This window comes from Arachis duranensis, chromosome 9 (genome assembly GCF_000817695.3).
Source record: "Arachis duranensis cultivar V14167 chromosome 9, aradu.V14167.gnm2.J7QH, whole genome shotgun sequence".
NCBI classification, from domain to species: Eukaryota; Viridiplantae; Streptophyta; class Magnoliopsida; order Fabales; family Fabaceae; genus Arachis; species Arachis duranensis.
In genome coordinates, this window is record NC_029780.3 from 4,725,317 (window position 1) to 4,738,540 (window position 13,224).

Sequence of the window (13,224 nt, forward strand, 5' to 3'; positions counted from 1 at the left end):
AGAGGCTCGTCCAAATCCGAGTTCGCAGTTTCGCCTCCTTCACGTTCTTCCCCGAGTTGGGTCGGTTGTCGAAGCGCGACCGTCGGAAATTGTCGCTGTTCTTCCTGCTATCGATTCGACGATTGCATCGCTCAGCTCCTAACTGTCGCTGTGCCGGTGCCACGGTGGTTTCTGTTTCCATAGAGGGCTTCGACGGAGATTCTTCTCTTGGATCGGTCGTATTCGGAATACTCTGATTTGTGATGGTTTTCATTGAGAGCAGCTGCAACGAAATCTGAATTAGCGGAGATTCTGAATGCATAACGGAATTTTGTGAAGAAGTTCAAGATTCCGCGTTGATTTTTGCTGGCAGAAGAGAATTCTAGTAGTGTTCGTTCTCTCAGCCTCAGCCCGGTTCGATTTGATCGATCTTAACCCTAGTAATTTGCAAGTGGAGAACAAAAACAGAGAAAAGAAGAAAAAAGAAAGAGATTTGGATATAGTATTGTACTGTTTGTTTTGTTTTGATTTATTTAATATGAAGGGCCATTCTAGTTTTGGAATTTCATAGGCCCTTTTAATTCATCGTGTACTTTTGTTATCATTGATCTTAATCTTTATACGATGGCGGTGTATTATAAATTTAAGAGTGCAAGAGATTATGATTCAATTCCCATGGACGGTCCTTTCATCTCTGTTGGAACATTGAAAGAAAAAATATTTGAATCCAAGCATTTAGGCAGGGGTACTGATTTTGATCTCGTGGTAACCAACGCCCAGACCAATGAAGGTTGGTTCTAAGACTTTTTAATGAAAACTATTGTTATTCTCATTCAGATAGCTGTTTGGGTGGCGATACCATGACTCCATGAGTAAATTAAAATATGGAACTATTGCATTCTCTTTGCCTTTGAGAAGGGCTTTCGTGGTTAAACTTTCAGTGTTTATCATGTTCCTCTCAAAGTAAACATTTTTGCTAGTCTTCGCTTTCAGGAGTTCATGGTGTTGAAGTTGAGTTTGATGTTTTATTTTCATGCACTGAGAGTGTTGTTTTACACTGATGTCCAATAAAAATCAGGGAATTGTTGTGTTGTGATTGACAGTGACAGTTAAATAGGCAATTCTCATGAATTCTATTGGTTAATAAATATATAAGATTACACTGTCAGTACATGAGAATCACTTTATGATGAAATTCTTGGTTTTTGTAGTGTTTTTTATTTGACTAACATTGGCCTCCACCTCTTCTATTGCAAAAATCAAACGAAAAGACAACGAGAGAATAGGAAATACTCAAAGTTAAAATGCTTAGAGTGTAGGCCAGGGTGTTGAGAATTTGAGTTCCAGTGAGGTTGTAAGCTAGTTGTAAGAATTACAAGCGCCCAAACCTTGCAGGATTTGTAGTTAATATATATAATTGCCTTGATGAATGGCATATTCAGTGTTTTATAGCTGCTCTGTCTCTTTGGAATTTCAGAATATCTTGATGAAGCAATGATGATTCCTAAAAATACCTCGTTGTTAATTCGTCGGGTTCCTGGTCGGCCACGTTTACCAATTGTTACTGAACTACAGTATTATCTCTAACCTTTAATCTTATTACTGTTGTTGGTTTTTGGACTATTGTCATGCATCATGCATGTTGGTTCTTGAAATGGGCATTCATGGGCTTGCTATTCTCATCTTGATACTTCACGTTGTAGTCACACAGTTTTTCCAAGAAACTACCCTTTTGATTTGTGAGAAAAATTCTGCATTGAATTGCTACTTTCCTTGGCTTTTGCAGGCAAAAAAAGGTGGAAAATACGGCTATGGAAGCCGAACCTGAGAACAGCAGCTTATCAGCTGAAGATGCATCTGCTGTAAAATATGTAAGTCCCTTTTTGCTTTCCATATGTTTTATTTAATAAACAATTCCACTTCATTCCTATTTTATTTACCTTCTCATAACATGACAGCCAGAAGATTCAGATTGGGATGAATTTGGAAATGATTTGTATGCGATTCCTGATGTACCACCCATTCAATCAAGCAACTTAATTCCTGAAGCTCCTCCAACCAACAAAGCTGATGAAGAAAGTAAGATAAAGGCTTTGATTGATACTCCTGCCTTGGATTGGCAACGGTGAGTAAACTATCCACTTTTCTTCGGTTGTCTTTCTTTATTCTTGGAATCAGCATAAAAAGGGATGATGACTGTAAATATGAATATGAATTACTAAGAAGTAACTTCGTATTCTTTTTCACCTGCAATAATATGATCAATAATCTCTGGTGGAAGGGATTGCTCATTCTGGAATCAGCACCTGTACTAGAGGAGCAGTTGTTTCCTATTTACCATCATTCCTGCATAAGGATTTCTGCAGAAAATTCCATTTCACATACCAAATGTGCTTTGTTTTGGTGAAATCATTGTCACTCTAGACTTCGCCATATCTAAAGTTTCCTTTTGGCATGCAGTCAAGGATCGGACTTTGGTGCTGGTAGAGGTTTTGGAAGAGGTATGGGTGGACGGATGGCGGGTGTTCGTGGTTTTGGTGAGTCTCCTTTTCCTATTCTATACAAGTTTGAGTCACTGCCTGCTTTGAATACAGATTTTGATATTACTGTTCTAATGCTTATTCACTTACTGAGCAGGGCTGGAGCGGAAAACACCTCCCCAAGGCTATGTATGTCACAGGTGCAAGGTTCCTGGTATTTCCTAGACTCTTATTATTATCAGGGAGAAAAAGGGGCTCTAAACTGCTTATATTGCTGGATGGCATTGTCGGTTATGCTTAGCTTACTTATTAAACTTTTTTTGTAGGCCATTTTATTCAGCACTGCCCTACAAATGGTGATCCAAATTATGACATCAAGAGAGTTAAACAACCTACTGGTATTCCGAGATCCATGCTGATGGTGAACCCACAAGGTTCCTATGCTCTACCAAATGGTTCAGTAGCTGTATTGAAGCCAAATGAGTGAGTACATGTTGGTTCTTCGTCTCCATTCTGTCATATGTAGGACAAATATTGTATTTCTCACCTAATCCTGCTAAACAGGGCTGCTTTTGAGAAAGAAATAGAAGGTTTGCCTTCCACCACACGTTCTGTTGGGGATCTACCACCTGAGCTCCACTGCCCCTTGTGCAATGATGTGATGAAAGATGCTGTGCTGACAAGCAAGTGCTGTTTTAAAAGCTTTTGTGACAAATGTATGTTTCTTTGTCTTCCTGAAGAAGTCTTGGTTCTTAGAATTTGAGTAAATACTTACGTTTTTAAGCTTATAATTCTTCATTAAGCAAGTAAAGAATGCTTTAGATGATATAATCTATCCTCAGCATTTCTTCCCGATGTAAAAACATCTCAGATGAAGTTTTGTAAATATCATTCTGAAAATTCTTTTCAGGTATTAGGGACTATATTATCTCCAAGTCCATGTGCATATGTGGTGCAACAAATATTCTTGCAGATGATCTTTTACCAAATAAGACCCTAAGAGATACTATTAATCGTATATTGGAGTCAGGCAGTAGCAGTGCTGAAAACTCTGGGAGCACCTTTCGAGTTCAAGGTTATTGAAACTATTTATCATGTGACTCTTGCGTGGACTTTATTTGGTTAAAAATTTATTGAAACTAACATGCAAATTGCAATTGTTTTCTCCTCCTTTCCAGATATGGAGTCTGCTCGTTGTCCACAACTGAAGCTTCCATCTCCAACCTCATCGGCTGCATCTAAGGGAGAACCAAAGGTTTCACTTGTTTGTGAAGGAATGACAAATGTACTGGAAACTGTTGATGATAAAAAAACAGTTTCTGCTCCAGCTCCATTGCAAACATCAGAGCAAGTGAAGCCCAGAATGCCTGATGTAAGTGAAGCTACACATGAGTCGATGAGTGTAAAGGAACCAGCCTCACAAGGGAGTGCTCAGTTGGTTGAGGAGGAAGTCCAGCAAAAAATGGTTCCTGCCGAGGCAGGTAATGTAGATTGCTCATGTCATCGTGTGTAAGACATATAATAATTTATTTTCTTTGATGACAATCTCATTTGTAGTTTCAAATTTCAACTTTGCAGGAAAGAAGAAAAAAAGGAAGAAAGTCTGTTTGCCTGCAAATGGTAAATCGACTCTCCTGCATTCGAATCTATATATTTATGTTCAAATCTGGACATGTATCTGTAACTTTTCCTTTATATTAAACTTTGCAAACCGGATTGCTGCTTGAACATTCGGGGGAGGAGTACAATACAGAGGTCTTTTTTTTTTTTACTTCTATTTATGTTATTTGTAACAATGTCAAATTATTTTTATCTCTTGCAGATTTTCAGTGGAAAGCCCCACACGACCTTGGGGCTGAGAGCTACATGATGCCAATGGGCCCAGCACCTGGTTACAATTCATACTGGAATGGCATGCAACCTTGTATGGAAGGATTTATGGGACCATATGGTGGCCCGATGCAAATGATGGGTTATGGCCTGGGCCCCTTGGACATGCCATTTGCAGGTGGTCTACCTCATGATCCATTTGGCATGCATGGTTACATGATGCCTGTTGTTCCACCTCATAGGTATGTACCTTTTTTGATTATCAAAATTTGTCTTGCATATTTAGATAATTACTATTTTAGAAAGCTAAATTATTGTTTAGGGATCTTGCTGCTGAGTATGGCATGGGGATGAATGTTCCACCTCCAGTTATGAGTAGAGAGGAGTTTGAAGCTCGGAAAGCTGATGGTTGGAGAAAGTGTGAAAATGAGAAACGGATTGATAGGTAAAACAGAATTACTCCTGGATGGCGATCCATTTGATTATATATATATAATCAATTGACACCAGTGTCGATCTAAGTAAATATTCACTGTTCAACTTTTTATTCGTGTAGTTTTTGAAAAAAAAATCAACCATTGGATTAGAAACTTATATATTATAGATCATCTTAAAAATATTTTGTCAATCTAAAATCATTTGTTATATCTTATATGCACTTGAAAATAATGTAATATGTTTGTTCAAAATATACATAGATAAAGAGGTCTTCAATTACATGTTTGTTAATGTTTGATTTTGGTAAAATGTGTTATAGATGATCTTTATTATTTGTTAGTGTGATCCAATAGTTGGATCGAAAAATATATATCCTATAAATAGTTATGAGCGCCACCCAATTTGTGGACTTCTCTAAAAATGATGGAAAAAGAATAGACTCTTTAACAAGAGAAAAATCTTCTATGATGAATTCAATAATTGTTGGAACTCTCAAAATGAAGGGGGGAAAACCTAAGCAATGAAATTCTAAATAGGGCGGAAGTTCTAGATAAGGGATTTATGCCATTGGATATATTTTAAAAAATGAATTGATTATGCAATGAAGAGACAAATAGTTATGATCACTGTAACTTTATTTAAACTGACACCTATGTCATCCCATATATATATACATATGGAATTTAAACTTAACAGTGAAATGTCTGTTACCACCGAGTTATAACTGTTTTAGACATGATTTCTCGTCTATGTGATCTTTTGCATATTTCTTCTGTATTTTGACTCTGTTTTGTTTATGATTTAACATAATTTTATTTTCTAATAGTTATGATTTGTAGCGGGGCACGGCTATCCTTTTTCCTGGGTTAATAAAGGACAAGGGTCGCATGTTAATCTTAGCAAAAGCTTTGGTTTACAAGATCATCTATTCTTTATTGACGTTGTCTAATGAATTTTTTGTTGCCAAATTTTCCAATGTTATTGTGGTTCTTGTTGCTTGTAATTTTATGTGGGTTATTTTCGAGGTATTTCTGTTTTGTTTATCATTGTTAATGAGTTTGTTTCTTTAATGAAATAGGGATTTCTCCAAAGATCGAGATTTTGGTAGGGAAGCGAGCAGTATTGGAGATGTTCCTATGAAATCAAAAACTGTATGTGCTTTTTGTTCTCTTATTTTGCCTTTATTTATCTGTGGACTTGTATGCATCATTTACCTTTCTAGGTTTTTCCCACTAAATTTTGGTAGAAACTTGAACTTCGAGCTTGAACAGTAATTGCTTTAGATGATGCCATTCACTGTTTTGGCTTCTTAAATGATGATAGTAGTCTTTAGCAGTTAGTCTTGCTTGTTTTACAGAGTACTATTCTTGTTGGTCATAAATGGTTGAGGGAGCAGTGCCCACTCAGAACCATATATCTCTAATCAACAGCCACCGGTTGGTTTAAAGTTGATTGAAAGGGAATTGGTATAACTAGATTAGAGTTGCATTGCTGCACTTGGATGGTAACAGTAACGTGATTAAATTTATATGCTCTCTCTGGGTTCAGAGTCTCTTTAGTGATCATTTATGGACTATTGTTTTTCGATATTCTTTGACCCATGATACCTTTAGATTTATGCCTTTTATCCTGGTTGTAAGGGTTCTGTTCATAATTGTTGTCCACTAACGAGGGCAGGGTATAGTGATTAAAATTTAACATTCCTAATTTTTGTCTATATGGTCTTAATAACTAATACATGGTCTGTACTGCATTATTTCTTTTTCGAACATAAAACAAACAAACTTGGGTCAGTATATTGTTAGTCTGTTTTGTGGCAGTTAAATGTTTTGTTTGTCATTCTTGTCATGTCATAGATCTGCCTTTTGAGAGGTAAACTTCTAGTCTATATTATGCAGGGTCTAGAAGTTGTAACAAGGGTAACAAGGATGAGTGTGCCACCTTGTGCGCCAAACAAAAACAAACACAAACTGCTCAAACTATGTGTCCTAAAATGATGTGTTTTGAGCGAAAAAAGTGTATCATGTGCGTTGAAACTAGCGTGTTACTCATGTTTCACTTGCTTGATTCCTTTAAGTTCCAAGATGGAGTTAGTTAATATAAGTTGTTAGAGAATGAATAATTCTAACCTATCATGAGTTAGCTGCTTGAAATGTACAAAATGTAGCAATGCTGGCAAAAATCGATTTTTGAATTACTAGAATGCACAATGGTGCTTCTAAAATGTTTAAACCTTATGGGCATGAAGTGGCTTTTGGAAAATGAATATGAAAGGGAGCTTTTAATGCTGTCCTCCAAGTCACTCTTAAGCTATCTTCCTTAATTGAATTTATTTGGGTGATCATATTTCTGTCCTATGTTAGGGTTCCTTAATATATAGAAAGAAAACGTGATTGGTGTGGCTATGTTGCTTACATATTATTATTTGTAATATTATTGTCATTGGAAATTATCATGGAATATTGTGGCGTCAAGAGGAATGTCAAAAACTAATAATAATAATTAAAAAAACTAAAACCGTACATGTTTCAAACAATAATTTTTGTTTTCTTTAATGCAGAAATCACTTCCAGCACCTCCAAGTAGTGAGTACCACCATCCCCAACCTCATCGTCACCGAGCGGAACGTGTGTCACCTGATCGGCCTCCACGTCCTATCAAGAGAAAAGCTGATTACCATGTGTATCGGGAACGGGAATGTGAACGTGACCATGATCATGATCGTGACCAGAGGGACCACCGTGATCGAGGAAGAGGCCATCACCACCATCGCCACTACCGGTCAGAATCCTCTTCCCGGATGTCATCTAAACCAGTGACCAAAACCTCCTCAACTGTACCAAGCAGAAGGCCAGTGTTTTTTCCCGCATAAGCTTCTCCGCTGAGGAAGAAATGACCAAGAGGAAGATATCTGCCTTAACTGAAGCTGCTTCAGCTGGTCCCCCTGCCACATCTTCAGCGCATCTCAAGGCAGCACCACCGAAAGGCTACCATGAAGGCAGGAAGAGCAGCACGATTTCTGAATATGAGTCCAGTGATGACGAGCGGCATTTCAAACGGAGGCCATCAAGGCACAAGTTGTCTACCTAGACTAAAAAGCAGTTCTTCATTCTCTGCTTAGGCCCGGCTTGGATAGCTTACTTAAATAAGTTATTTTGAAAGAAGTTATTTTGAAAGAAGAGTTTTAAAGTATAAGATAGTTTGTAAATAAGTTATTTTGTATTTAGACTTTTAGTTATAAAAATATTTATTCAAAAGTTGTAGCGATTGAATAAATAATTCAAAAATTACAATTTTTGTTTACACAAGATAATAGATATTAAAATAACGATGATAACAAATACTTTTTAATATTGAATGTTAATTTTATATAACCTAATTATTAAGATTATAACCGATTAGGAAATTGATTCTTTTTTTGTTTTCTTATTAATTCTATTTTTTTAGTATTTTTAGCATTTGTTTTTTTTTCACTTAATATTATTAGAAATTGGTTCTTTTATTTCACCTCACCGGTGTTCTTAGAAATTATTGTATAGTTAGTATTTGTTGTTTTATTGTGTATAATATGATAGATAAAAAAAAATGAATGTCAATGTATATTTTATTATTGTTTTTTATTATTATTTTTTTTACTCCTATTAAAATTTCCTCTTTTTATGTGTCAATTCAAACCATCAATGAATTTATTCTCAGTTTTGGTCATAAAATTTGTGGAAACTACTTTCAATTAAGTGTCAAAAAAAATATAAGATTTGCCTATGATGGAAAAAGCATAAATTAGTTCTTATGATGAATTTTTTCTACTAATTTTTAATATTATGTAGACTGCTTCTAAATTGATAAAATTATAATGAGTGAATTGAAAGATAGCCCAATTATGCTATTGATAAAAAGAAAAGAAAAATAGTATTAATTTGTTTACTTTGTTTTATTGCTACCAAAAAATATATATAATTAATTCATATCTTTTAACAAAATTACCACCAAAAGTAAATATTAAATTTAAAATTTTTATTTACAAACTATGTAATTTGTATATATTTAAATTGATTAATAGATAAAGAATAGTAACTACCTGTGTCATGAATAATAAAATTATTAATAATACGATGATATTATTTAATTTATTATTCATATAATTCTATTAATTAAGTAAACATGGTCAATCTTTTAATTGTTTTTTATATATTTAAAATAAAAATTTCAATCTTCCTTTGATTTTAAATTAATATAGTAATTAAAGACAAAGAGGTACATATATATTGATTACGGTCTAATTTTAATTCTTTTAAAAATAATAAAAAGATAATATATTAACGAAACTTACACTCTTAATATCATTGTTATTAGAATGGGATCAGACCGTTCGATTCGACAATGAACTAGTGATCTAGCCAATTCGATTAGTAATTTAGATCGAACCTGCTATTTAAATCAGTCAACGGTGATCAAACTTATTAAAAATTAGTCGATTCGCATTTCAAACTGCAATAGACCTGCGCGGGTCAATGATGCACCCACACCGTCACCGCCGATCCATGGTAGGAGATAGACCCTCGCGCCGCCAATCCATTGTAGGAGCGGAGCTACCGTCCAATATACTCCAAAAATAAGTACAAGGAGGATTCAAATACGGTGCAGCCAGAATACATACCTCCCTCTTGCCAGTTGCCATTGCGCCAACTTGCTTCTCAACATTTTAAGTAACAAAATTAAATATATAATAAAATATGAGTGAATTTTATTTTTTTTCTTTTATCCCTTTAAGTAGGGGTGAGCATGGTCCGATCCGGTCCGAAGATCCGATCCAGTCTCGAACACTTTAAGGGCTAATTTAATGTGATTTCATCGGATCTAGGGTTGGGTAAGGGTCTCAAAAATAGATCCGGTCATTATTTCGGATCGGATTCGAGCCATTGCTCGGGTCACCTGAAATCGGCTCGGTCACTATACACAATAAATATTTTGTTTTATTAGTGATAGATGATGACTATTATTATGTGGAATTTAAGTATTGTAAACCTTAATATTTTGTGTTATTAGTCATTATATATAAGACTATAAGTTAATGTTTTATATTTAAAATGCATAATACTTTAGACTAATGCATAATATTATGTTATTTGTATTGATTTAAATATTTGGTGTTATTAGGCAATATTAGTATTGATTATGGTTATGCTTTAATTTTAGAGAAGAGTTGATTTTTGTTATATTTTTCTAAGTGAATTTTACCATGTCAAATAATTGTTGGAGTTTTAAAAATTTGGATATTTTTATATGCTAACTTACAAGAAGGTATCAAGGTAATATAATGTTAACGGCCCGGTTTTCACCCGGTATAGTTGTGGCACGAAAGGGTATAGGTTTCATCGGGTCTAGGGTCGGATTCGGGTCTCAAAAATGGGCCCGGTACATATTTCGGGTCGAGTCTGGGTCACATCAAACCCGCTCTCACCCGGCCCATGCACACCCCTACCTTTAAGCATAATTTGACATGGATATCAAACAAATAACAACACATAGTATATAAATATATTGATATATCGATATTGATTGTGTTATCTTTTGTTTTTTCTCTTTTTCATTTAAATTAAGAAAATATTTTGTACTAGTGACTAATTTATTATTTTTTTCACCATAAATTATATCTAAGAATTGATATTTGATTGTTATTAATATATTTTAAAAATATATATTTAATTTTTAATTTTATTTCTATAATTTTATATTTTTATTTAATTATGACCAAATCAACCGGATAAATCAATCACTCACCGGTTGAACCAATAAACCAATGATCTAATTGTATGACCGGATCAATTATCGATTTAATTTTGATAACTATGCTTAATATAAAATATGTGTTTTTATAAAAATATATATACATATGATGAAAAATAAAGATTTAAATTTAAAATTTCCTCTTTTACATACAAATATTTAGTGCCATCAAGTTAGTAATTTATTTTTTTTATAACTTAAATAAGTTAAACAGTTAATAATTTAATTTGTTAATCATAAATAAATAATATTTGATATTATAAAATATAAAAAAATAAAAAATGTCCTTTTACCTATAAAATTGTTTAATTGTATTACAAATTAAAATTTGATTTTTAATTTTAAAATATTATAACTCCAGATTTTTTTTAAAAGGTAAATTTTTTCACATTAAACATAAAAATATCAAAATATCCTTTATGTAATAATTTTAGAATTGGTTTTATTTTTGGTAGAAAAAGTGGAGACCGTATCTTTGTAAACTAACGTTTCAAATTTCATATTAGTGCCTTATATGAGTCCATACCATAAATATAGTAATTGAAAATTTGGCTCTATATATATGTATGATGAATTTCAAGTAGGTGGTGTTAGATTTAGCCTAATTTAATATCATAGATGAATGAAACTTTTTTAAATTAAAACGAGTTAAAAATTTTGTAAAGAATGATCACCATAAATATTTTTATAAAATATAAAAATTTTTTTGCTATAAGAATTTTTTTATAATTATTGTACTTATTTGTATAAAGTTTAAAAATTGGTATTGCACTTGTTACATTTTGCAACGGATACAACTAGAATAACAAATAAGATTAAAAATAATCAGTACAAGAAAAATTTTGAACTTTATAAATAAATTAATAAATATTTAGTTGTAATTATTATTTTAATTTTATTGATAATCAAGATTCTGTTGTGTATTTATAATTGTTATTTTTATAAAATTTAAAAGTTTCTATTGTATTAATAGTTACAACTAATAATGAGTAATCTAAATTCTAAATCTTTTTTATTCAATCATGTAAATTTAATAAATTTTTTAAAATAAATTAGTTGACAAATTAAAAGGACTGACATTTGAAATTTAAATACATTTATGATTATTAACTATGATGCTTTAATTATTTTATATTTAAAATTATTTATATTAATTTAAATTAAATAGCATTTAATTGTTATAATTTAGTAAATCTTTAGTAATCGTAAATAAATAGTAATCAATAATTAAAATTGTTTGTAGTCGAAGTAGATAATAAATTATTGGGATAAGTATTATTTTGGTCTCTAATGTTGAGAGTCAGAATCGAAACCGTCCCAACGTAATTTTTGATTTAAAATCATATTTAATGTTTTTTCGTATTAAAATCGTGCTTTTAATTTTTTCTGGACAAAAATACCCTTCACTGTCATCAGCACCTTTACCTCCACCACCACTACTAGCACCTTTACCTCCACCATCAAGAAAATCAACATCAATAAAATCAACACAAATTCAACAAATTCAGAAATCAGAGATTCAATAAATCAACTCAAATTCAACAAATTCAACAACCAAATCAACACACAACAACAATAAAATCAAAAAACAACAAATCAAAATCAAAAGCAGAGGCAGTCACAGAAACAGAAACTCAAGCAAAAGCAGATGCGGAAGAAGAAGAAGCAGATGTAGAAGTGAAGCAAAAGAAGAAGCAGATTCAGAAGAAGAAGCAGATGCAGAACCATCGGCACTTGGCCACCCATCACCAGCGGCGGCAACGGAGCCTGCGAGGACCGGCGACGCACTCCACCTTCGGATCCCTCTCTCTCCTCGGCCACCCATCACCCGCGGACCGGCGACGGAGCATGCGCGGACTAGCTCAGCCTTGGATCCCTCTCTCTCTCCTTCACGCGCCGCCCTCCTCGCATCGGGCTCCTCTTCCCGGCGATGCACTCCACGGCGGCAGAAGCATGTATGAACGGGCCTCCCCCCATCGGCGCTCCCTCTCTATTCTCTCTCGTCGCAGCCCCTCTCCTTTCTTCTTTCTTTCGGCGACGACGACGGCAGCTCCAAACTTCACCGGCACCGTCCCCTTCTCCCCCCTCTCCCCTTCCCCTTTTCCTCCAATATAGACCTTCCTTTGGGCTGACCAATATTTACATGAACTAGTGTATATTTCCGTACACCGTTTCTTTTCTTTTAAAAAAATATATAATTTTTTTATTAAAATAGGGGTATTTTAAGAATAAAATTAAAAATTTGATTAAAAAGGATGATTTTAATACGAAAAAAACGTTAAGGTCAAGGTGTTCATAAAAAAACCAAAATGTGGTTAACCGGTTAAAAAATCATAACCACATTTTGGTTAACCAATTTAATAAAACAATTTTAAAAATCATATTCATATTTTTTAAAATTGGTTAACCAAAACCAAATTAAAAAAAAAAGGGATAAGTACTTTTTTCGTCCCCAAAGTCTGGGGTCAAAATCAAAATCGTCCCCGACCTTTTTTTTATTAAAATCATCCTCAACATTACAAAACATTATAAAATCGTTATTTTCTATTTTTTGGACCAAATTACCCTTAACTATTAATAAAAATTAAAAATAATATTAAAAAAACCCCACCCCCACCCATCAGCATTTCTTCGTCTCTGTCCTCCCTCCCAATTTCCCTTCCTCCTACACCCACCCCAAACCCTCACTCCATCACTCCATCACCCCCAA

At 33.7% G+C, this 13,224-nt stretch overlaps 1 protein-coding gene across 1 annotated transcript; it reads left to right on the forward strand.

The window, feature by feature from the left end:
* The first annotated feature begins 486 nt into the window (after window positions 1-486).
* On the forward strand, window positions 487-7,921 carry LOC107464190 (E3 ubiquitin ligase PQT3-like). The gene is given in 16 exon segments (XM_052254600.1): window positions 487-769; window positions 1,457-1,553; window positions 1,766-1,850; window positions 1,938-2,104; window positions 2,440-2,516; window positions 2,617-2,673; window positions 2,786-2,942; window positions 3,024-3,175; window positions 3,370-3,534; window positions 3,638-3,940; window positions 4,038-4,079; window positions 4,282-4,531; window positions 4,612-4,734; window positions 5,806-5,878; window positions 7,288-7,561; window positions 7,564-7,921. Coding segments are annotated over 16 exon segments (2,442 nt in total). The 5' UTR covers window positions 487-603; the 3' UTR covers window positions 7,818-7,921.
* The last annotated feature ends 5,303 nt before the right edge of the window (window positions 7,922-13,224 follow it).